Source organism: Oncorhynchus keta, chromosome 30 (assembly GCF_023373465.1).
Source record: "Oncorhynchus keta strain PuntledgeMale-10-30-2019 chromosome 30, Oket_V2, whole genome shotgun sequence".
NCBI classification, from domain to species: domain Eukaryota; kingdom Metazoa; phylum Chordata; class Actinopteri; order Salmoniformes; family Salmonidae; genus Oncorhynchus; species Oncorhynchus keta.
Window position 1 is genome coordinate 28949788 of NC_068450.1, and position 25983 is coordinate 28975770.

Consider the following 25983-nt stretch of genomic DNA (forward strand, 5'->3'; position numbering starts at 1 on the left):
CGTTTTGGACTTGTGTAAAACCCCCTCCATGATGAAGGCTACATATCCATGCCCATCATTAAACGAGCGATGAGAACCTCGGTGAATACCGGCGAAGCTCCTATTTAGACGTTATCTGTAACCTGTAATAAGTGCTTGTTTTCGGTTTCATATGTTCAAAACCCAAGCCTTCCATTAGGCATATTTTAAGGAAGGCTGGTTTAACACACATTTATTTAACTAGGCAAGTCAGATAAGAACTGTTCTTATTTACAATGACACTGGCCAAACTCAGACAATGCTGGGCCAACTGTGCACAGTCCTATGGGACTCCCATTCACAAGCAGTTGTGATACAAGTCTGGATTTGAGCCAGGTTGTCTGTAGTGATGCCTCGAGCACTGAGATGTCTTAGACCGCTGAGCCACTTGGGAGCACACATGCGATGCTTGTAAATAATGTGTCAGTGTTGGAGTGTCCCTGGCTTCCGTAAATAAGAAAAAAGAAAAAAAGAAAATGGTGCCATCTGGTTTACTTAATATAAGGAATTTGAAATGATTTATACTTGTACTTCTGATACTTAAGTATATTTTAAACCAAATACTTTTAGACTGTTACTCAAGTAGAATTTTACTGGTTGACTTTTACTTTTACTTTAGTTATTTTCTATTAAGGTATCTTTACCTTTACTCAAGTATGACAGTTGGGTACTTTTGCCACCACTGCCAAGAGGTGAGGAGAGGCTAGTGGAGCACAGGTGCTTACAAATTGTGTGCAAGAGACAGATGCTATAAATTAGAACCTTATTATGTATAACCCATCATCAATTAGCTAAACCAAAGGCTGAAAATAACATATTACCTGAAAGAGGTAGGCTAGGACATCTATATATAGGGCTATATATACATTTAGAACAGGATGATCTGTTTTGATCTGAGTTGATGGAGAGGGAGACAGACTGCAAGAGAGAGCTCTTGCGTGCACTGATTTAAAGCAATGGTATTCGACTGATAGGCTGTTTTAAAACTCTGTAGCTGCAATAAAAAATACAATCATCTCTACAATTATAAAAACAAGGTGACCCCCGAAAGCCAGATGGAGATGGATAAATGAGACACGCATTCGGTCTTTATTTTACTGTAGCATAGGCTAGGTTGCAGCAAATGTAGGCCTACCTGTCACATGTTACCATAATGAGATGATAGTAGTACATGCATTGTGAACTGCGCTCCACACTGAGATGGGTCTGTCCCCACCCTGAGCGTTGATTCATTATGCAGAGGCTGTAGAGAAGCTACATTTAGACATTGCATATAATGTAAAGTTCCATTTCATGCCATGCTGTTCATATGAATAATTTATTATGATTTACAGGTTTCTTGCAGTTATTTATCCAGAGAAAAGGGAGTGGTTTTGGGCGGTAAATCCCGGTAAACCTCGGCAATCAACCCTAGTCTATTCCCTTTACAGCACATTACTTCGGACCAGGGCCCTTAGGGACGTACCCCTAGACAAAGACACGTATGGACACTTCCTATCCAACCTGTCTCATTCAATGGGACCAGACTGCTATTCATGTCTGTTTGACTCAAAGAGGGGGCATATCAACTGCAGTCATAGGCTGTAATCTAACATGGAATGTTAGACTTGTTCGGGATGAGCAAGCTTACCTAGGTCCTGGCATGGTGCTTGGGAATAAGTCTTCATTTAAATAGAATAAATACAATCTACTTTGAGCTTTATCACCATGAATGTCCTGAAAGTCCAACGTTTCACAACCTGAGCTTATCCAGGTATGTGCTGCTTATGAAAGAGAATACACCTTTACTGTATTTGCCTTGCTCTGAAACCTAAGCACACTGGGGGAGGTTTGGAGAGATAAAAGTTCCCCCTGTTGTGGTACGGGTCCAGGAGGATGTACGGTCCAAATCTCATCTGGCTCTACTCTCAGCCGTACAACAAGACCAACAGCTTTTATTCAAAACAACTGTGCAAACATCTGGCTTTGGTTCTCTCTCCACATAGTTCAGTTTGCCGTGTGGCTGGCTGGTGTGTGTGTGTAAAACAACAGGGTGGTATGTCTGTACCGTGGCTCTGGGTGTGTGGTGGGTCTTTGCCTGATAGAGAGCACCAAGGCAGGTTAAGGGTTAAATAATAACTCCAGTCTGTTAGCAGACGTAGGTAAATCTCTATAAGAGAAAGGGGAAGGGAAGGGTCAAAGGTAATCACACAGTGCCCCTGTGGGCCCGCTTCATCCTCAACAGAAAGTTCCTCTTCTCCTCCAGGAGTTCTTGGATGCGTTTGTTCCGTGTTCTCTCCCTGAGGAACACACGGCTTCGTCTGGGGATCAAGTTGTTTTGGGAGATGTCGTTGTCCACTCCTATGACCCGGTTGTAGGGATCATCGATGGAGTTGTTCTCTCTGGTCTCCTTCTGGCGGCTTGGTGGCCATGTGGGTTTTTTGTTTTTTGTTGTCATTGTGGCGATGGTTGTTGTGGGAGGCAGGGCAGTCATTTGCTCTGTTATGGGAACAGTGGCCCTCACAGATATGTACTCTGTGCAATCCGGCCAATCAGGGGTGGTCACATCTATGATGTCATCACTGGGGACAGTAGTTCCACTGAGCATTGTGACATCAGTGTATGGGACAGTTCGACTGGGCGATGTGACATCCTCAAAGTAGTTGGTTTCAGTTGGCTTTATGACATCATCCATGGAGAATAGGCTACCGGGAATTGTGGTTGATGCACCTGTGGTGTCGTTGCTGACAAAGGTGATATCAGTGAAAGGGCTGCTTGGAGTTGTAGTGTATATGCTGGTGCTGGTGGAGAGGGTGAATGAGGGGTACTTCCTGGTTGTGTCTCTGGGGGTCACACTGCGCTCTGGGGTCATGGGGATGGGGTATGTAGTGTAGTATGGGTGGGGTGTTGTATAAGTGTCTGTGGTGCTCATTGGGCGTGGCGTAGTATAAGGTATATGTGTTGTACTTCTTGGATGAACCGTTCCCTGAAAGGTTGTGTTGTTGTCCTTGGGCTGAGGCAGAGGCCGGGGGCGAGGCATGGGGACAGCTGTGACCCGGGGAGGGGCGGTGGTGCTCAGGCTGCTGTCCGTCACATTGCTGCAGGATTTGCAGCACATGCGCTTGTAGTCAGGCAGAGTGCAGTAGCGGATCAGCACCTCCATGCGACAGAACACTGACCTGTCTCCATGACAACGCTGCTTGCCTGTGGGGGAGAGAACACAGAGCTGAGACTGGGCGGGGCTGGAGATGGCGCTGTGGGAGTGTTGTGTTTACAAACGGTCCAGTAAAGTAGTAGAGGTAGTAAAGCCAGACCATTAACAACTAGAGCAGGAAGGAAGAAGAAGAAGGAGAAGACCCAAGCAGCATGGACAGTAGAGTCTATAGATTAGTCCATAGCAACTAAAAGGAAAGAAGAGCGGAGTGGATTCTTTGTTGTTGTGGTGCTGGAACAGTAACCTGGCTCCAGTCTTGGGGAGCAGTTCACGACATGAAGTTCAACTAGTAATTTAACTACATTGTGCTGTAGCTTTGTGGTGGTTGAACTAAATTAAAATCTAGGTAGTATTGTTTATTTTATTTTATTTTTTGCCATGTAGCGGTGTAGCTAACTACTGGAACAACACGCTACTTAAGACAAGTATATATGGGTGAAGTAGGCAAAACTTTTCTTTCTTTTTCGACACCTATATAATTCTCACTTGAAACAATTGTTGTTGTGTTTAATCGTCTGAATGACACATTCTGTTAACATATGACCCAAAAGTGATATTTTCTTGTAATTTCTAGTCTATGACATTTCTGATTTACAAATGATAATTTTTCACAAAGTAGTTTGGATGAAGTGAACTACTTTTTCACCGTAACTTTAGTTTAGTAAACTATATTTGTCTTAAGGTTTAGTGTAGCTTCACCTTTTTTAGTGTGAAGTAATTGTTAGCTTGGTAAACATTATTTTTTAGAGTAGCTTCCCCAACACTGCTCGTCTCTTTGCAAACCAAACTAAATGTTTCTGACATCTCATGTGTTTCTTTATTAGTTTCAGATTAGTGTAAACATACAATATAACTTTGTTAATATTTTTTTATGCAGGATAAGAGGCTTGATCTTCTTTAATCTGTCTTTCATTATTCACGGCAAGATATAAGACAATGTTTTACCCTTTGTAAGGTTGGAGCAATCTTTGAGTTGTGTTATAATGGTAGTTTGTAATGTGCTCCTCCTCACACCAAGTCAAACCATCACAAACTCAGGAGGAGAGAGTGAGAGCGCATTTTAAAACATTATTTTTATTTATACAACTTTGCAGTTGATAACGACAGGAACTAAAACAATGAGATGTACTCCCCCCTCAATATATAGATATATTATTGTCTTAAGAAAAATAAATCAACTGTATCGAAAGGTACAAGTTCACAGTCACTTTGGTAAAACACTTCATTACTGGGAAGTAAACCAATCAATTCGTTTAGTTATTCAATTGATAAGAAGTCAAATGAATAATTTACATAAATGAATAAATAGATTTGAAGTTGAATAAATAAAATACAGAATTCTCCATGATGAATGATGTAAAAACTGGATTGGCACGTTTAAGTGTCATATGAAACATTTACAAAACATGAATACATTTTTCCCTGATAAATCAAAGTGCATATAGACGTAGTGCACATAGTCCTTCTGAATGTTTCCCCAACGTTAATCCAACGTCCGTCCAACGTCAGCCAGCCCCACCCAGCAGGCTAGTGAAGCCACAAAACAGTTACCCATAGTATAGAATATTATAGATTTTTTTTCCATAAGTAAGAAGATAACAGTCATGAACATAATTAAATATAGTCAACACCAACGTTATTTACAGTATCGCACTGCAAGGTCTAGCGTCATTGGCCTCCTACCACCCGACTCCAGCACAAAACATTGGATAGCTCGCTACTAGTCACAACAGAAACATGTGATCACAATGCAATGATAAGACTGAAGTGCTTTTCTAGATGCTGTCCTCAGTGTCGATCGATACCCTTCGTAAACCGTATCCGGTGGTCAGACCTTTTGCATGTTGCAGGTTCTGATGGTTTGCCTGTGTTTGCCTGTTAGTTTGAAGCTGCCTTTAAGTGATTAACAAAGGTTTTGATGAGTAAAGCCTTCTCTTTCACAGATAAATGCCATTACATTCAATCCAAGATAAGGCATTGTTCATGTGTTTAATGTTCATCACAAAAGGAAAAACAAAATCTGATGCTTTCAAATGAAGGTTTATGAGGTATTTCTGTTCCAGAGTTGTATGTCTACGAGAAGCCTGCATGAAAGTACACTCACACACGCACAAACATGCACACACACACACACACACACACACACACACACACACACACACACACACACACACACACACACACACACACACACACACACACACACACACACACACACACACACACACACACACACACACACACACACACACACACACACACACACACAGACACACAGACACACAGACAGACCGACAGACATGCACCTTTGCACACATACACACACACGTAAGGGATGCAAATGTGCATGACAGAAATGTGATCCTTTCCCTAAAGAAAATAAGGAGCAACAGTAAACCCCATCCATCTGAAAACAATGGAGCGGCAACTAACTGACCAAGTGCTGCATAATGTAGGTCTACACCTCTTCCCCCCCCACTGACACTTTACCCTTATATTAACTTCTGTATTACTCATGTCAAATAAATAACAAAAAATACACATAACAGTCAAGGATCGAAGTGATCAATAGCAGTCTGTAGGTTATAATGAACTACAGCTTATTCATGGTAAAACATTATTATTATTCAGATTATTGTTACTCATATAGATTTTCATATACAGTATATATACAGAACCAGTCAAAAAGTTGGACACACCTACTCATTGAAGGGTTTTCCTCTCTATGTACTATTGTCTACATTGTAGAATAATAGTGAAGACATCAAACTACGTAATAACACATATGGAATCTTGTAGTAACCAAAACAGTGTTAAACAAATTCAAATATATTTTATATTTGAGATTCTACAAAGTAGACAACATTTTCCTTGATGACAGCTTTGCGAATATATGCATAGTATTATTGGTATTGGATAGAAAACACCCGGAAGTTTATAAAACTGTTTGAATGATGTCTGTGAGATTAACAGAACTCTTATGGCAGGCAAAAACCTAAGAGAAAATCCAAACAGGAAGTGGGAAATTTGAGGTTTGTAGTTTTTGAACTCAGCCCCTATCGAATTCACAGTGGGATATGGGTTATGTTGCATTTCCTAAGGCTTCCACTAGATGGCAACCGTCTTTAAAACGTTATTTCAGGCTTCTACTGTGAAGTGGGATCGGATGAGAGCTCTTTGAGTCAGTGGTCTGGCAGAAATGCGCTGGTCACGTGCATTTCACATGAGAGCGACCTGCGTTCCATTGCTTTTCTACAGACAATAGAATTCTCCGGTTGGAACATTATTGAACATTTATGATAAAAACATCCTCAAGATTGACTCTATACTTAGTTTGACAAGTTTCTTCGACAAGTAATAGAACTTTTTGAACTTTTCGTCCGACTGGACCTGAATGCGCTTTTGGATTTGTGTACCTAACGCCCTAACAAAAGAAGCTATTTGGACATAAATGGACATAAATGATGGACATTATCGAACAAAACAAACATTTATTGTGGAACTGCAATTCCTGGGAGTATATTCTGATGAAGATGATCAAAGGTAAGTTAATATTTATAACGCTATTTTTGACTAATGTTGACTGCGCAACATGGCAGATATTTCTTTTGGCTGGTTTGGGCTCTGAGCGCCGTACTCAGATTATGCTTTTTCCATAACGTTTTTTTGAAATCTGACACAGCGGTTGCGTTAAGGAGAAGTGTATCTAAAGTTCCATGCATAACACTTGAATTTTCATCAACATTCATAATGAGTAATAATGTGGCTCTCTGCACAATCACCGTATGTTTTAGAACTATTGGAACGTAACGCGCCAATGTAAAATGCGATTTTTTGATATAAATATGCACTTTATCGAACAAAATATACATGTATTGTGTAACATGAAGTCCTATGAGTGTCATCTGATGAAGATCATCAAAGGTTAGTGAATCATTTTATCTCTATTTGTGCTTTTTGTGACTCCTCTCTTTGGCTGGGAAAATAGCTGGGTTTTTCTGTGGCTTGGTGATGACCAAACATAATCGTTTGTGGAGCTTTCGCTGTAAAGCATTTTTGAAATCAGACACTGTGGCAGGATTAATGAGCATTTTATCTTTAAAATGGTGCCTAATACTTGTATGTTTGAGAAATTTGATTTATGAGATTTCTGTTGATTTGTATTTGGCGCCCTGCAATTTCATTGGCTGTTGGCGAGGGGTTCCGCTAGCGGTCCTATACAGGTTAATGCGTTTGAGCCAATCAGTTGTGTTGTGACAGGGTAGGGGTGGTATAAGATAGCCATATTATTATTAAGATAGCCATATTATGGCAAGAACAGCTCAAATAACCAAAGATAAACAACAGTCCATCATTATTTTAAGACATGAAGGTCATTCAATACGTATCTTTAAGTGCAGTCACAAAAACCATCAAGCGCTATGACAAAACTGTCTCTCATGAGGACCGCCACAAGAAAGGAAGACCCAGAGTTACCTCTGCTGTAGAGGATACATTCATTAGAGTTAACTGCACCTCAGATTAGAACCAAATAAATGCTTCACAGAGTTCAAGTAACAGACAGATCTAAACATCAACTGTTCAGAGTAGACTGCGTGAATCAGGCCTTCATGGTCGAATTACTGCAAGGAAACCACTAATAACAGACACAAATAAGAAGAATAGACTTGCTTGGGCCAAGAAACACGAGTAATGGACTTTAGACCGGTGGAAATCTATACTTTTGTCTGATGAGTCTTTGTGAGATGTGGAGTAGGTGAGAGGATGATCTATGCATGTGTGGTTCCCACTGTGAAGCATGGAAGAGGAGGTGTGATGGTGTGGGGGTGCTTTTCTGATGACACTGCCTATTATTTATTTATAATTCAAAGCACACTTAAACAGCATGGCTACCACAGCATTCTGCAGCGATATGCCATCCCATCTGGTTTGCCTTTAGTGGGACTATCATTTGTTTTTCAACAGGACAATGACCCAAAACACACCTCAAAGGCTATTTGACCAAGAAGGAGAGTGATGGTGCTGCATCAGATGACGTGGCCTCCACAATCACCCGATCTCAACCCAATTGAGATGGTTCTGGATGAGTTGGACCGCAGAGTGAAGAATAAGCAGCCAACAAGTGCTCAACATATGTTAGAACTCCTTCAAGACTGTTGTGAAAAGCCTTCCAGGTGAAGCTACTTAAGAGAATGCCAAGAGTGTGCAAAGCTGTCATCAAGACAAAGGGTGGCTACTTTGAAGAATCTAAAATATATTTGGATTTTTTAAACACTTTTATGGTTACTACATGATTCCATATGTGTTATTTCATAGTTTTGATGTCTTCACTATTATTCTAGTATTATACTATTATTATTTAATAGTAAAAATAAAGAAAAACCCTTGAATGAGTAGGTGTGTCCAAACTTTTGACTGGTACTGTATATATATATGTGTATAAATACAAATATATTTATAGATGTATTTGTTTTAAAGTTTGCAAGCATAAATAAGCTGCAGTTGTTGAACTTTAATATAACAGTCAAAGAGAGGATGTCTGATGAGATGTTGAAATCGGAAGCAACATCACATGGTAAAACTACCCTGTTTTCATTATCCTTTTACTCTTCTGCACTCTTGACCTCTTCACCCAACAGCTCCGTATATAATATTCCTAAAAAGTGTTGGTTTGTGTCACCTCCTGTCCCTGTGCTGAGTTCCTGTCAGTCTGAGAATGTGACCTAGAACGAGATAAACCGTCGTTGTCATTCTAGAATGGAACCAGGATGTGAGATGAGCACTTTAGCAAAGATGTCCTCATTGTGACAAGATCACATTCACAATAAAGCTTTAGTTTCTTTTCTTTTTACACTTCTTTTTTATTTATATATTTTTTCCCTTCGTTAATTTCACACTTGTCACCACGGACGATGGCGGCGTGGTGACCCCCCTAAAAAAATCACAGCCGCATCTCAGGAGCGTGACCCATGACATCTTGCAGCTAGCTCACTCAAAACATGGCCGCCAAACAGAGGGGTGGGCTCACACCTCACTGGCTCTTCGACACCACTAAGAGCCGCCAATCAAACCTATTTGCCATTTTCCATTTCCAGCTTCTCTTCAATGTTTAATTGTTTTTCGTTTAGTTTGGACTGGCCAGCGGTTACAACACAATGCTCCACAAAAGAGAGAGAGAGATAAGAGAAGAGAGAGACAGAGCAAGAGAGAACCAACCAACCAATCAGCACACAGGAGCCAGGGACCTCCCCCAATCAGAGCTGTCTCACACACAGAGAGAGAGAGACGCACACCCCCCAAAAGAGAAGCGAAAAGCTGGCGCTCGCTCGCGGGCGCGGGCACAGGCACAGACACAGGGGTGGGGGTGGGGGGGGCGTGGTCAGGGGGTGAGCCTGCCCCCAGGACCCCTTGCCCAGGCCTGTTGCAGGGTGAAGAGGACAGAGAGAGAGGTCAGGGTCCAGGTCAGGACAGCCATGCACCGGAGGCCGGGCCCAGAGCTATAAAGGGATGGTTTTTTACGTGAAGTGTTCCTCTGGTAGGGCAAGTCTGGGTCTGGACGGGACAGCCACTGGATCAGGATGTTGCCGTTCTTATTCAGGTCTGACGAGCCTCCTGGAGATGGAGCAAGGAGGGAAAAACATCAGAGAGGGAAATGACTATGAGTCAGGAGAGACTTCTACTGTCTATTTTACATTACCTTAGTACACCAATCAGTAGTAATAATAAAGAATAATGGATTAGATTTCTGAAAGCGCTTTTCTTCTGAGGTAATCAAAGAACTTTACATAGTAGAGGGAAACATTCACCACCAATGTGTAGCACCCACCTGGATGATGCCAGCAACCACCAAACATCAGCTATCATGTGGAGAGGTGAGGAGTGATATATGCCAGTTAGGAATGAGTGGGATGATTAGGTAGCCATGATGGAATGGAGCCAGGTTGTGAATTTAGCCATGCCACCGGGGTTAACACCCCTACTCTTAATGACCACAGAGAGTCAAGACATCCGCTTAACATCCCATCCGAAGGACAGCAACCTGCGCAGGGCAGGGTCTCCTTCAATGCCCTGTGACATTGGGATCTTCTTAGACCAGAGAAAAGAGGGCCCCCTACTGGCCCTCCAGCATCTCTTCCAGCAGCATCTGGTCTCTCATCTAGGGACCGACCAAGACTGACCTTGTTTAGCTTCAGAGGTAAGCCAGCAGTGGGATGCAGGGTGGTATGCTGCTGGCAAGTAGTGGCACAAGGGAACTAAATAAGATGAGTTATAATGGGGCCATAATACTCACTGGGACAGGGCATCAGGCGACATATGCGTATGGTGTCTGGCTTGCTGTCCAGACACAGACCAATGGTGTTGTCACGCGTGTGACACAACACCTGCCTCTGCTGTGTCCCATTGGCACACGTCACGGAGCACTGTGGACACACAAAACAGAAAAGCGTGTGGGAATAGGCTATACAAATCAACACACACCCCTACACACCTAGTCCCACCCTCACAGACACCCCTACACACCTAGTCCCACCCTCAAAGACACACCTACAAACCTGGTCCCAACCTCACAGATACCCCTACACACCTAGTCCTACCCTCACAGACACACCTACAAACCTGGTCCCAACCTCACAGACACCCCTACACACCTAGTCCCACCCTCAAAGACACACCTACAAACCTGGTCCCAACCTCACAGACACCCCTACACACCTAGTCCCACGCTCACAGACACCCCTACACACCTAGTCCCACCCTCAAAGACACACCTACAAACCTGGTCCCAACCTCACACACACCTACACACCTGGTCCCACCGTCCCAGACACCCCTACACACCTGGTCCCACCCTCCCAGCACCCCCAGCCCCCATCCATCCCTACCTGTGTCCAGGACCCTACTCTCCACTGTGCAGGGCAGAGCTCTCTGTTACATGGTCTGCGTGCCTCAGGACGGTCATCGTTGCAGTACTTGCTGTGGATGGAGCGCTTGTTTCCGTTGTCTAAGGGCTGGACACAGCGAACAGATCTCATCTGGTACCCCGTTTTACCACACGTCTTACTGCACGGCTCCCAAGGACCATCCTCCCAGCTAGACAGACATAGAACTGAGAGTTAGAGGGAGGCACAGACAAAGACACATCTTAGACCTGGCGACATTTAGATCACTAGCCCCTTTCTCTTTAACCTCTTTGGTGTTGACAGGCTCACAGTGTAGGGAAGAAGGAGTGAAATTGTACGGGGCCATTCTCTATGTAAACATCCATCTAAACCACCCACCATACGTACATGGGCTGAGAGCACTCCTTCTGGTTGCAGTCTCTGCTGATGGCGCGAAGCTTCTTGATGTTCTCACAGTAGCGTCGGTGGACCATCTTACTGTCTGCTCTCCTTCTACATCCGTAGCGGGTATACTGCTTTCCTTTCCAGGCACAACACACACAACATCCGTTAGACAAATAGATCCTCATCCAAAACTCCCCTCATGTTCCCCAGTGTCTTCCTGTGTAAGCGGTGTCACTGTAAAATACCTCCCCCACAGGGCTTGGAGCAGTAGGACCATTTCTTCAGGGCCCACTCGTAGAAGGAGGTGTCATCCAGCAGCATGTTGTTCTCTATGGCAGAGAGAAGGTCCATGTGGATGATGTACTTATAGGACAAGGTCACTTTGGCATCTCCATGGGACTGCACCTGGACACAGGGAGACAACAGTAGGTATTACATTTGTCAGTGTTAGTGTGTGTGTGTGTGTGTTTCTGTGTGTGCGTACCATGATTAGGACCCCGTGTCTGAGCGGTCCATTCGTCTGTAGTGTCTCCTTGTCGTGGCCATTATTCACATACTCCCACTCCACACCCTTTTCTATGACCGCACGGGATTCTGGGAGGTCTCCCGCCGCGTTCAGAAAAAACTGTCCTGAAGCCTGGTTCTTCACCGCTGGGGAGGGAGGTGGAATTATATATTGGAACACACACACACACACACACACACACACACACACACACACACACACACACACACACACACACACACACACACACACACACACACACACACACACACACACACACACACACACACACACACACACACACACACACACACACACACACACACAAAAAAGCACACACAAGCACTCGCAAACAGGCACGCACACACACATCACACCTAGGATGTGGGCTGTTGGCTTAATCTCCTGGATCAGTAGGTGTCTGGCCCCTCTGGGAATTTCAAGTACTTTGAGGAAACCTGAAAGGAAAACAAACACATTGCCATAAGGTTCAGACACCCACAGATGTCTCTTCAACTTGGTCAGGATACATTTTCACTAAACGTTATTGTTCGTCTGAGGAACACAGGGTTCATGTAGCGACTTTTTACTTGCTTCAAATAAGACTTTAACTGCGCTGCTGTAAGTTTTGCCAGCCAGGGTCAACAACAGTCCAGGAAATCGAGAAAAATGAGTTTCTTCCTTATTTCTGCTGGATGATATGGATTTAATATGACGTCCTGGCACAGCGTTTGGACATGACTCTGACCAGCTCATTGTCTCTCTGTGACCAGTAGAGGGGGCTCTTTCGTTAGATATCCAGGGGATCATCATCATCATCGGAGGATGACCCAGGCCGGGAAAACAACCTCATCTATCTCACTTCCTGATCTGTTTTCTCATGTTCCAGGGTCTGACAACTGAGCTCCACTTTACCTCATTGGTCTCTGCCTGCCAGTGATTAGGTGATGGTGTGCATGTGGGTGTACCTTGTTTCTTGGTCTCTGCCTGCCAGTGATTAGGTGATGGTGTGCATGTGGGTGTACCTTGTTTCTTGGTCTCTGCCTGCCAGTGATTAGGTGATGGTGTGCATGTGGGTGTACCTTGTTTCTTGGTCTCTGCCTGCCAGTGATTAGGTGATGGTGTGCATGTGGGTGTACCTTGTTTCTTGGTCTCTGCCTGCCAGTGATTAGGTGATGGTGTGCATGTGGGTGTACCTTGTTTCTTGGTCTCTGCCTGCCAGTGATTAGGTGATGGTGTGCATGTTAGGGTGTACCTTGTTTCTTGGTCTCTGCCTGCCAGTGATTAGGTGATGGTGTGCATGTGGGTGTACCTTGTTTCTTGGTCTCTGCCTGCCAGTGATTAGGTGATGGTGTGCATGTGGGTGTACCTTGTTTCTTGGTCTCTGCCTGCCAGTGATTAGGTGATGGTGTGCATGTGGGTGTACCTTGTTTCTTGGTCTCTGCCTGCCAGTGATTGGGTGATGGTGTGCATGTGGGTGTACCTTGTTTCTTGGTCTCTGCCTGCCAGTGATTAGGTGATGGTGTGCATGTGGGTGTACCTTGTTTCTTGGTCTCTGCCTGCCAGTGATTAGGTGATGGTGTGCATGTGGGTGTACCTTGTTTCTTGGTCTCTGCCTGCCAGTGATTAGGTGATGGTGTGCATGTGGGTGTACCTTGTTTCTTGGTCTCTGCCTGCCAGTGATTAGGTGATGGTGTGCATGTGGGTGTACCTTGTTTCTTGGTCTCTGCCTGCCAGTGATTAGGTGATGGTGTGCATGTGGGTGTACCTTGTTTCTTGGTCTCTGCCTGCCAGTGATTAGGTGATGGTGTGCATGTGGGTGTACCTTGTTTCTTGGTCTCTGCCTGCCAGTGATTAGGTGATGGTGTGCATGTGGGTGTACCTTGTTTCTTGGTCTCTGCCTGCCAGTGATTAGGTGATGGTGTGCATGTGGGTGTACCTTGTTTCTTGGTCTCTGCCTGCCAGTGATTAGGTGATGGTGTGCATGTGGGTGTACCTTGTTTCTTGGTCTCTGCCTGCCAGTGATTAGGTGATGGTGTGCATGTGGGTGTACCTTGTTTCTTGGTCTCTGCCTGCCAGTGATTAGGTGATGGTGTGCATGTGGGTGTACCTTGTTTCTTGGTCTCTGCCTGCCAGTGATTAGGTGATGGTGTGCATGTGGGTGTACCTTGTTTCTTGGTCTCTGCCTGCCAGTGATTAGGTGATGGTGTGCATGTGGGTGTACCTTGTTTCTTGGTCTCTGCCTGCCAGTGATTAGGTGATGGTGTGCATGTGGGTGTACCTTGTTTCTTGGTCTCTGCCTGCCAGTGATTAGGTGATGGTGTGCATGTTAGGGTGTACCTTGTTTCTTGGTCTCTGCCTGCCAGTGATTAGGTGATGGTGTGCATGTGGGTGTACCTTGTTTCTTGGTCTCTGCCTGCCAGTGATTAGGTGATGGTGTGCATGTGGGTGTACCTTGTTTCTTGGTCTCTGCCTGCCAGTGATTAGGTGATGGTGTGCATGTGGGTGTACCTTGTTTCTTGGTCTCTGCCTGCCAGTGATTAGGTGATGGTGTGCATGTGGGTGTACCTTGTTTCTTGGTCTCTGCCTGCCAGTGATTAGGTGATGGTGTGCATGTGGGTGTACCTTGTTTCTTGGTCTCTGCCTGCCAGTGATTAGGTGATGGTGTGCATGTGGGTGTACCTTGTTTCTTGGTCTCTGCCTGCCAGTGATTAGGTGATGGTGTGCATGTGGGTGTACCTTGTTTCTTGGTCTCTGCCTGCCAGTGATTAGGTGATGGTGTGCATGTGGGTGTACCTTGTTTCTTGGTCTCTGCCTGCCAGTGATTAGGTGATGGTGTGCATGTGGGTGTACCTTGTTTCTTGGTCTCTGCCTGCCAGTGATTAGGTGATGGTGTGCATGTGGGTGTACCTTGTTTCTTGGTCTCTGCCTGCCAGTGATTAGGTGATGGTGTGCATGTGGGTGTACCTTGTTTCTTGGTCTCTGGTCTCTGCCTGCCAGTGATTAGGTGATGGTGTGCATGTGGGTGTACCTTGTTTCTTGGTCTCTGCCTGCCAGTGATTAGGATGATGGTGTACCTTGCATGTGGGTGTACCTTGTTTCTTGGTCTCTGCCTGCCAGTGATTAGGTGATGGTGTGCATGTGGGTGTACCTTGTTTCTTGGTCTCTGCCTGCCAGTGATTAGGTGATGGTGTGCATGTGGGTGTACCTTGTTTCTTGGTCTCTGCCTGCCAGTGATTAGGTGATGGTGTGCATGTGGGTGTACCTTGTTTCTTGGTCTCTGCCTGCCAGTGATTAGGTGATGGTGTGCATGTGGGTGTACCTTGTTTCTTGGTCTCTGCCTGCCAGTGATTAGGTGATGGTGTGCATGTGGGTGTACCTTGTTTCTTGGCACTTCGTGTGAAGTTGCCATTGATGATCTTGCAGCTGGAGTTGTCTCCTCCACAGACGCCACACTTATCCTCCTGTTGGGAGGACCCTACCACGCTGTCACAGCCCACTTTCTGCAACACACACGTGTATGCACACACACACACACACACACACAAAGACACACACCTAGACTTAATATGGACCCATACACTTCACAAAGTTATGAACACTGACGCCTAACACAGTCACACACACATAATTTGGGTTGCAAAATGGACTAGCACTGTGTAACCCCACATAACCCTAAAACAACCCACAGACACACAGACTGACCTCACAGTCCCCACGCACACACACGCTGTAGGGGTCTCTATATGAGCAGAGCGTGCCGTCTTGGACCAGCCTCTGCATGTTGACCTTGTCTCTGGTCTCCTTGGACTGGCAATGGAGGTGGCAGCGCTGCTTAGCTGCACAACACACACACACACACACACACGTTACAATGCTATATTTCACACACGTTACAATGCTATATTTACATATAGTTAGCAACAGACCCATATGCAGAACTATGACAACATACTGTTAGAGATCTGGATCGATACTAAACAGGTAAATCACTTAAGAGTACAAGGCAGGCCTAGCATATATCCTCTACAATAAAGACACAGCTCAGAGAAAGCCATGGAGGGTCTTTGTCTAGCCTGTATGTGTTTATGTAATCTCTCAGACGTGTGTCTACCCCGACTATGCCATGGCTATAATGTACAGTATGGCACTTGAGATTAGCTTTAAGGTGGATTCGACATTTCAATGTGTATGTCTACCTGCTGCAACAGTTATTGCCAAGAGTTTGATTGTACACATGACCTATTGAGTCAGATTAGACTTAGCGAGCTGCAGAATCACTGAGTGATCTGAGATGACTATGTCTTCTGTACGCGGTGTTCAGAATGCACTGTGATTACTTTACGGATATGACAAAGTATTAGAAACGCGAGTCCACAAGTGGTGATGCTATTCCATTACGCAGTCCCTCACTCCCTCAATCTTCCAGCCAGAGTCCCCAGGGAGGGGGCCGACACCATAGATCATCCCAGAGAGAGAGAGTTCTCTGGGTGAGAAGGTTGACTGATCCCCCTGACCAGCTGGACCCTGGATGACCAAAGCAGCTGGAACAATCAGCGCCTGTAAAGTGTTTTTTTTTTAAAACTATTGTTAGGAGGAGGTTAGCAACAGTATTTCACAACAGGCATAACTGATTATTTGATCTGGAGCAACGTCTGGATTTCAACACAGACGGCCTCCTGTTCTCACATCTCTAAACCCTGGAGATGACAACACCCTAATGCAATTCATTCCAACCTCTCTCCTTACCTACACCTTTCCCCCCTTCTCTTTCATTCCTTTCCTCTCCCCACATACTTGAGTAATTTGAGCTCAAATAAAGACCATGGGATGTCCTTTCTCACAAGAATGGCATTTAGAAATGACAATGTAGAGAAAAACAATTTAGCGTGGGGACTGTTATCCTGGGCGCAGCGCTGTGCATAGTCTACTGTGACCCTGGATTAGACAGAGAGACGCGTAAGCGTTTTTCCTCGAGCTCTGCCCTTCACTGGGACCATCAGGTAATACTCAGCGAGGAGGCACTGACACCTCCTCTTAGAAGGAGTGGGATCCGCAAGACCCACACACACACTTCTAGATGACGGAAGGGAGTTTTTGGAGACATGGAGAGAAAGAAGAGATGGGATTCCTATTTCTGAGTTCTGATGGTTTAAACATATGCTCTGTGATTCATAACAGCTGGCTGGAGAGAGAGAGAGAGAGAGAGAGAGAGAGAGAGAGAGAGAGAGAGAGAGAGAGAGAGAGAGAGAGAGACTGGAAAAGAGCTCAGATGACGTCAGTGTGATTAGGTGGAGTGAGAGAGTTCAAATAGAGTTTTTTTTAAGATGGGTTCAGGAAAGGGTTTGTTGTTTTAGAAAGGTTGAAAGACAAGAGTTTTATTTTTGAGTATTGGTGTTTTCACACTGCTCAGCAGAAAACCAGCTGTCGTTGACCATAACATAACTCTCAATCTGCCTCCAAGCAATCTCTACATCAGATACAACAGACATTGGCCACAAAGCGAGAGAAGCCGACTTAAGGGCCGCCAGTGTCTCCATCCCAACCGAACATTTGGGGAAGTCTGTCTGTATGTAGGCTACTTACGTTCCGTGTGTTCATAAGGAAGCCAGTGGTGTTTGTTGTTGTGGAACTCAAACTCGGTGTCCAACCTACGGCACTGCTCCTCCCTGAAGTCACTGTACAGCTCCTCACACTCCTGGCTGTTACACAGCTGGAACTGGTGGTTAGCACCCAGACAGGTACGACCTCCGTTAGCAGGCCTAGGGAGGACAGGGGGAGAGGGAAGAGAGAGAGAGGGAGGGAGGGGCAGAAATGTTAAACTAGGTCGATTTGTGAACAGTGATGAAGCACATCTTTTTGCAAAACCATCACAATGTGATAGATAGCAATGATACCATGTTGGTTATGTTCTGTAAGGACAAGATCTAACACCTTTTCACTATGATACCATGGAAAAGTAGACTTCTCAATAGTTGATATTTATGTACCTGGGGTTGTCACATTCGCGGGTTCTGAACTGCACACCTACTCCACAGGTACGAGTGCAGGACCCAAACTGGCTCCACACACCCCACCCACCGTCCTGCTTTATCATGTCATTGGTCAGCCAGATACAGTGACCTTTGAAGCAGTGCTGTGATAGGATGAGAAAGGGGAGAGACTGTCAGATAGCAACATTTTCTACCATTACTGTGGTGTGTGTGAGTATGTATAATATTAATAATATTATGTATGTAGGTTTGTGTCTGTGTCTGTGTCTGTGTCTGTGTCTGTGTCTGTGTGTGTGTGTGTGTGTGTGTGTGTGTGTGTGCGTGCGTGTGTTTGCAAGCGTCCGTGTGTGTGTGTTTGCATGCGTCCGTGTGTGTGTGTGTGTTTGCATGCGTTCGTGTTTATGTTAGTGTACCTTCCCGTCCCCACACATGGTTCCGTCAATTGGTGGTCCTTTCTTGGTCTTGCAGAAGAAGGGGTTGTCAGGGTGGCTGCACCACAGCTGTTTGCAGGGGTCAAACGTCCGGTACTGCAATGGACAGAGAGAGAGAGACATCCTCACACACACACCCTCTCACATTATACACACACAGCCAGTACCTTAACATATCACCAGAGTAGACAGGTGACCTGCAACAGTCACAAGAAAGAACAGATCTGTCTGATATGCACACCAGTCACTGGGAGTAGCTAGCATCACAGAACATTCCAGAAATCACCTCAGACCTACTACACCAGAGATAAAAAAAATAAAATGTACCACTGACTGCACATGTACAAGAAAATATACAAAATAATAACATCCACAGGAGTCCAGACGGCGGTGTACTGTAGTAGTCCATCACTGGTCCACTGTTACAACAACACGGCTGTACAGGAAGCCAGAGAGCATGCCGACACAACCAAAGAGGATGAGGAGAGAGAGACTCTGACTGAGACACCCTGCAGCTCTGTGGGGTCAGAGAGGAGGGCAGAAGGTGAATATAAAATGGTCAACATGACCGATCATTGGTTCAGAGAAGAATAAAGTTATCCTTAGTCCGTTTTTCATTCTATGCCCCTAATGGTTCAGGTAAGGATGCTGGGGGGAATAAACTGATCTTAGATCTGTGACAAACTCTCTTCTCTCTCAGCTGTTTCCCTCCGCTCCCCCCTCTGTCCTCCTTGCCACAATAACAGAGCCAGACTCCCTACCCATAATGACCTCAGGTGACCCCTCCAGTTGAGGCAGGGTCAAAAGTCAGCCTGATGGTTGGTTGGCACTGATGACATCAGCTTGGTAAACTGGCACGCGACACTGCAGGATCCTAAACCCGAACATAGAAAAGCAGCTTTTGCTCCAGACTTTTCTTTAATGTCTGGAAACTTCTCTCTCTCTCTTTCATTCCACCCTTTTTCTACCTATGTTCTACATGCCAATATGTCTTTCTGAACGGCCAAAAAGTCACACACACATTTACAGTAAAAGGTGCCGTGCGTGTGTCAGGGTTGAGCTCATTTGCTTTGGTTGACTCTGTCTAGCTATGAGATCCTGGAAAGCTGTTTGGGACAAATCCTGCAGTACACTTTTTTCTCTCTGGTAGGTACTATATGGGAACCAGAAACATTATGTTTAGAATCCTGCAGTACACTTTTTTCTCTCTGGTAGGTACTATATGGGAACCAGAAACATTATGTTTAGAATCCTGCAGTACACTTTTTTCTCTGGTAGGTACTATATGGGAACCAGAAACATTATGTTTAGAATCCTGCAGTACACTTTTTCTCTCTGGTAGGTACTATATGGGAACCAGAAACATTATGTTTAGAATCCTGCAGTACACTTTTTCTCTCTGGTAGGTACTATATGGGAACCAGAAACATTATGTTTAGAATCCTGCAGTACACTTTTTTCTCTCTGGTAGGTACTATATGGGAACCAGAAACATTATGTTTAGAATCCTGCAGTACACTTTTTTCTCTCTGGTAGGTACTATATGGGAACCAGAAACATTATGTTTAGAATCCTGCAGTACACTTTTTTCTCTCTGGTAGGTACTATATGGGAACCAGAAACATTATGTTTAGAATCCTGCAGTACACATGCCAGGCACAATAATGTGACGATGGGCAGAACTAAATCATTTAAAGAATGTACGAGTAACGTTGCAACAACGACGACGATACTGATATCAATCAGAGGAAAAAGCAAAAAGCGGCCACATGGCTCCGAGGGGGGGTGGGGGGGGGGGGTAACCTTACCTGTGTTCCAGCCTGGCTCACCTTTTGCAGCTAAAGAATGGTTTGACAACAGAATACAGGGTAATCTAGCAACGTGTGCAAAGCAAAGAGCAGGTCAGCTCAACTCTCAATCAGAACAGCTCTTGAACAGCCTGTCTAAAAAAGATGAGCTCTTCAGCCAGTGTCAAGATGCTTTAAGGAAAATACTTATTCAAGTGGGGACTTAGGTCAGTAGGGACTTAATTCAGTGAGGAGTGAGGAGTCATTCTATCCAGGCGTGGATGTAACCCTAGTCATCCTACTGCATCAGTGGGAACTGAAAGTGTGAAGTGGTGCTGGAGTGGCTTTTCAAAATACTGAGAAATGGTAAAACTGTGGGAGACGTTAGGACCGTTAGGTGGCAATAGATACTTGTTTCCCTGGTGACATATGTACGTATATACTAGTATTAATATATAGTTAGTAGATGTGTTAGTATACCACTAGTTCCTTTGGGGAATTCTTACCGCGGTACACATTACGTAGCCCACGCCGAAGTCGAAGCGACACTGTTCGTTCATGGAGTAGTGCAGACCAGGAAGTCTGGGCAGGGACGGCCAGTTATGTTCGTAGGGGTCGTCACGGAGACAGTCGTAGGATCTGGGGGAGGAGTCAAAAGATATATGAGCTAGCAGTGGTTTCTTATTCAGTGAATAAAGGAGAGTGGTAGTTTTAACATATTTTGTATTGTATTGTTGGGAACAGCAACATTTCAGTTCAGCACCCCTCCTCAGGCTGCATGAGTTTTCCTATTGGAGAACTGTATGCTGAACACTGGCAGACCTAACAGAGTGGAGTTCCTATAGTTTGTTTGTGGTCGGGAGTCATTCAGTTCTAGTGGAAAGGCAAACACGCTGTTTGGATTGTAACGTATGTAAGTGTGTGTATACAGTAGGTGTGTGATAGACTCACTGTAGGTAACGTCCCAGCTCCTGCTGGCTACAGCGGGACCAGTGGAAGCGGTGGAAGGCAGCTTGGACCAACGGGGCCATGATGCTCCCCATGTGCACCTCGTCTCCACAGCGGTTCCCCTGGCCGTCGTGCTCCATACCCAGTCTGGGGGAGAGAGAGAGGCAGGGAGGGAGGGAGGGAGGGGGGAGCAGAGGAACAGGCGTATGGGTCTACTTAAATTGTGGGAATAAGTCGATACAGTGTGTGTGTGTGTGTTTGAGTGTGTGTGTTTGAGTGTGTGTGTATGTGTATATGTGTGAGTACGTGTATTTGAGTGTGTGTGTGAGTATGTGTGTTTTAGTGTGTGTGTGTGTGTGTGTGTGTGTGTGTGTGTGTGTGTGTGTGTCTGTGATTAAGTGTGTGTGCGCGTGTCTGTGATTATGTGTGTGTGATTAAGTGTGTGTGTGTGTATGTGTGTGTGTGTTTGAGTGTGTGTGTTTGAGTGTGTGTGTATGTGTATATGTGTGAGTACGTGTATTTGAGTGTGTGTGTGTGAGTATGTGTATTTTAGTGTGTGTGTGTGTGTGTGTGTGTGTGTGTGCGCGTGTCTGTGATTAAGTGTGTGTGTTTGAGTGTATGTGTACTCACACATGTCCCGTCTCGTGTGCTACCACAAAGGCAGAAGAGAAGCCATCCTCATGGTTCAGAGTACAGCTCCTCACTGGGTGACACATCCCTGTTACTGGAGCATAACCTGAAGAAAGGAGACAGGAGGGAGAGAAGAGGAAGGAAGGGAGCAGTGAGAGGGAGGGATGGAGGGAGAGAGGAAGGAAGGAAGAGAGCAGTGAGAGGGAGGGATGGAGGGAGAGAGGAAGGAAGGAAGAGGAAGGAAGTGAGTAGGGAGGGAGGAGAGGCAGGAAGAGAAGAGGAGGAGGAGGGAGAGAGGAAGGAAGCGGAGGGAGGGAGGGAGGAGAGGCAGGAAGAGAAGAGGAGGAGGGAGAGAGGAAGGAAGAGGAGGGAGGGAGGAGAGGTAGGAAGAGAAGAGGAGGAGGGAGAGAGGAAGGAAGAGAGGAGGGAGGGAGGGAGGAAGGAAGAGGAGGGAGGGTGGGAGGGGAGGCAGGAAGAGAGGAGGAGGAGGGAGAGAGGAAGGAAGAGGAGGGAGGGAGGGAGGCAGGACAAGAGGAGGAGGAGGGAGAGAGGAAGGAAGAGAGGAGGGAGGGAGGAGAGGCAGGAAGAGAGGAGGAGGGAGAGAGGAAGGAAGAGGAGGGAGGGAGGAGAGGCAGGAAGAGAGGAGGAGGAGGGAGAGAGGAAGGAAGAGGAGGGAGGGAGGGAGGCAGGACAAGAGGAGGAGGAGGGAGAGAGGAAGGAAGAGAGGAGGGAGGGAGGAGAGGCAGGAAGAGAGGAGGAGGGAGAGAGGAAGGAAGAGGAGGGAGGGAGGAGAGGCAGGAAGAGAGGAGGGAGGGAGGAGAGGCAGGAAGAGAAGAGGATGAGGGAGAGAGGAAGAAAGAGGAGGGAGGGAGGAGAGGCAAGACGAGAGGAGGAGGAGGGAGAGAGGAAGAAAGAGGAGGGAGGGAGGGAGGGAGGAGAGGCAGGACGAGAGGAGGAGGAGTGAGAGAGGAAGGAAGAGGAGGGAGGGAGGAGAGGCAGGAAGAGAAGAGGAGGAGGGAGAGAGGAAGGAAGAGAGGAGGGAGGGAGGAGAGGCAGGACGAGAGGAGGAGGAGGGAGAGAGGAGAGGCAGGAAGAGAAGAGGAGGAGGGAGAGAGGAAGGAAGAGAGGAGGGAGGGAGAGAGGAAGGAAGAGAGGAGGGAGGGAGGGAGGAAGGAAGAGGAGGGAGGGTGGGTGGGAGGAGAGGCAGGAAGAGAGGAGGAGGAGGGAGAGAGGAAGGAAGAGGAGGGAGGGAGGGAGGCAGGAAGGAAGAGGAGGGAGGGTGGGAGGAGAGGCAGGAAGAGGAGGGAGGGAGGAGAGAGGAAGGAAGAGGAGGGAGGGAGGGAGGCAGGACAAGAGGAGGAGGGAGGGAGGCAGGAAGGAATCGGAGGGAGGGTGGGAGGAGAGGAAGGAAGAGGAGGGAGGGAGGAGAGAGGAAGGAAGAGGAGGGAGGGAGGCAGGACAAGAGGAGGAGGAGGGAGAGAGGAAGGAAGAGAGGAGGGAGGGAGGAGAGGCAGGAAGAGAGGAGGAGGGAGAGAGGAAGGAAGAGGAGGGAGGGAGGAGAGGCAGGAAGAGAGGAGGGAGGGAGGAGAGGCAGGAAGAGAAGAGGATGAGGGAGAGAGGAAGAAATAGGAGGGAGGGAGGGAGGAGAGGCAAGACGAGAGGAGGAGGAGGGAGAGAGGAAGAAAGAGGAGGGAGGGAGGAGAGGCAGGACGAGAGGAGGAGGAGGGAGAGAGGAGAGGCAGGAAGAGAAGAGGAGGAGGGAGAGAGGAAGGAAGAGAGGAGGGAGGGAGGGAGGGAGGCAGGAAGAGAGGAGGAGGAGGGAGAGAGGAAGAAAGAGGAGAGAGGGAGGGAGGAAGAAAGAGGAGGGAGGGAGGGAGGAAGAAAGAGGAAGGAGGGAGGGAGGAGAGGCAGGACGAGAGGAGGAGGAGTGAGAGAGGAAGGAAGAGGAGGGAGGGAGGAGAGGCAGGAAGAGAAGAGGAGGAGGGAGAGAGGAAGGAAGAGAGGAGGAGGAGGGAGAGAGGAAGAAAGAGAGGAGGGAGGGAGGAGAGGCAGGACGAGAGGATGAGGAGGGAGAGAGGAAGGAAGAGGAGAGAGGGAGGGAGGAGAGGCAGGACGAGAGGAGGAGGAGTGAGAGAGGAAGGAAGAGGAGGGAGGGAGGGAGGAGAGGCAGGACGAGAAGAGGAGGAGGGAGAGAGGAAGGAAGAGAGGAGGAGGAGGGAGAAAGGAAGAAAGAGGAGAGAGGGAGGGAGGAGAGGCAGGACGAGAGGAGGAGGAGTGAGAGAGGAAGGAAGAGGAGGGAGGGAGGAGAGGCAGGAAGAGAAGAGGAGGAGGGAGAGAGGAGAGGCAGGACGAGAGGAGGAGGAGGGAGAGAGGAAGGAAGAGAGGAGGGAGAGAGGTGAGAGGCAGGAAGAGAGGAGGAGGAGGGAGAGAGGAAGAAAGAGAGGAGGGAGGGAGGAGAGGCAGGACGAGAGGAGGAGGAGGGAGAGAGGAAGGAAGAGAGGAGGGAGAGAGGTGAGAGGCAGGAAGAGAGGAGGAGGAGGGAGAGAGGAAGAAAGAGAGGAGGGAGAGAGGTGAGAGGCAGGAAGAGAAGAGGAGGAGGGAGAGAGGAAGAAAGAGAGGAGGGAGAGAAGTGAGAGGCAGGAAGAGAAGAGGAGGAGGGAGAGAGGAAGGAAGAGAGGAGGAGGGAGGGAGGGAGGGAGGGAGGGAGGAGGGAGGGAGGAGAGGCAGGAAGAGAGGAGGGAGAGAGGTGAGAGGCAGGAAGAGAAGAGGAGGAGGGAGAGAGGAAGGAAGAGAGGAGGGAGGGAGGGAGGGAGGGAGGGAGGGAGGGAGGGAGGGAGGGAGGGAGGGAGGGAGGGAGGGAGGGGGGGGGAGGGAGGGAGGGAGGAGAGGCAGGAAGAGAGGAGGAGGAGGGAGAGAGGAAGAAAGAGAGGAGGGAGAGAGGTGAGAGGCAGGAAGAGAAGAGGAGGAGGGAGAGAGGAAGGAAGAGAGGAGGGAGGGAGGGAGGGAGGAAGAGAGGAGGGAGGGAGGGAGGGAGGGAAGAGAGGAAGGAAGAGAAGAGGGAGGGAGGAGAGGCAGGGAAGTTGTAATAGAAAGAAAGAAGGGTGGTCAGGGATCAGTAAGAATAAAGGGAGCAAGAAAGAGTGTTGTGTTTGAATACCCATACTAACATACTGTATACTTAATTAGTATATAACACATACTATATGCTATTCGTTCATTTTAGTATACCGTAATTTTAGTATATCCTTTCGGTTGAGGGTACTAGCTCTTCGCCTGTCTACCGGGAGTTGATGCTGTTGCTATGCAACCTCTTGCTAGCTTGTTAGCATAACAAATTACTAGACTTTGGGTGTGTTTGTAAATTCAATCTGGAGTGCCAGAGTGTGCTCAGGGCGTTCGTGTATTCAGGGCGTTGTCAGATTGTCATTTATAAATTGAGAGCGTACACAGGGCGCTGTGGCCGAGGAGTAGGGTTGATCCGAGTGTTCAGACCTTCACCACTCCAGTCATTGGCTTCTTCCAGACACAAATGAGAGAAGACCTACCTCTAACTAGTTAGCTGGTTAGGTAGTTTTCATGTTAACCAGAGCGTTAGTGACTATGCTGTTGGCAACAATTGAATTACCTTTTTGTGCCAACGTTTACTGGCACCGGCCACATTCAATGGGTGTTGAGTGTTCGCAAATTCATCAGTTATTCTGAGCTCAGCTTCTGTCAGTCAGGCGAGAGCGCTTTGAAATCGGAGTAGATTTAGAATTTACGAACGGACCCGAACGAACGACTACACCATTTTGCTAAACTCTGAATGACGTGAATAATCAAGTCAATTCACATTGGATAGGTAGTTAGATACCATAAAGTAAATATACTGGCAAGTTCCATGTAACCAACTAATGTTACAATAGGTGGCAAAAAAGAGAGCGGTACATACTGCTGTAATGATATGCTATGCGGTTCGTAAGGACAGTGTAGTTAACAAATTGTCAGCCAACAACTTTTTTGAAAAGTCATTACATTATTACATGACTCAAAATGTTCTTAACATTTGTCATGATTAGTTAAAGCAACACATTGTTATATCTGATCTCGTCGGACTTTGGCAGTATATTTTCCGCCATTTTCTTCAAATCTGAGAACGTTGTGAAGCCACGCCCACTTTCTGAAGAATTGCATTACGTAAATAGTGTCCATTC

General features: G+C 46.6%; 1 protein-coding gene across 4 annotated transcripts in view; it reads right to left on the reverse strand.

Annotated features, from left to right (window-relative positions):
- Positions 1 to 1074: 1074 nt before the first annotated feature.
- LOC118374579 (A disintegrin and metalloproteinase with thrombospondin motifs 2-like) overlaps positions 1075 to 25983 on the reverse strand; it is a 258205-nt gene continuing 233296 nt past the window's right edge. The window contains exons 7-23 of one of the 4 annotated variants that reach the window (XM_052488113.1): positions 21791 to 21896; positions 21164 to 21307; positions 20719 to 20851; positions 20234 to 20263; positions 18408 to 18521; positions 17992 to 18137; positions 17588 to 17763; positions 15707 to 15840; positions 15381 to 15504; positions 12379 to 12459; positions 11981 to 12147; positions 11742 to 11901; positions 11500 to 11632; positions 11095 to 11302; positions 10503 to 10632; positions 9731 to 9823; positions 1075 to 3201 (exon numbers count right to left, since the gene is read on the reverse strand). In XM_052488113.1, coding sequence (XP_052344073.1) covers positions 2204 to 3201; positions 9731 to 9823; positions 10503 to 10632; positions 11095 to 11302; positions 11500 to 11632; positions 11742 to 11901; positions 11981 to 12147; positions 12379 to 12459; positions 15381 to 15504; positions 15707 to 15840; positions 17588 to 17763; positions 17992 to 18137; positions 18408 to 18521; positions 20234 to 20263; positions 20719 to 20851; positions 21164 to 21307; positions 21791 to 21896 — 3077 coding nt within the window. In that variant the 3' untranslated portion in view covers positions 1075 to 2203. Of the gene's footprint in view, positions 3202 to 9730; positions 9824 to 10502; positions 10633 to 11094; positions 11303 to 11490; positions 11633 to 11741; positions 11902 to 11980; positions 12148 to 12378; positions 12460 to 15380; positions 15505 to 15706; positions 15841 to 17587; positions 17764 to 17991; positions 18138 to 18407; positions 18522 to 20233; positions 20264 to 20718; positions 20852 to 21163; positions 21308 to 21790; positions 21897 to 25983 lie in introns of all 4 variants that reach the window. The other 3 variants (XM_052488112.1, XM_052488114.1, XM_052488115.1) reach the window with 3 other exon arrangements.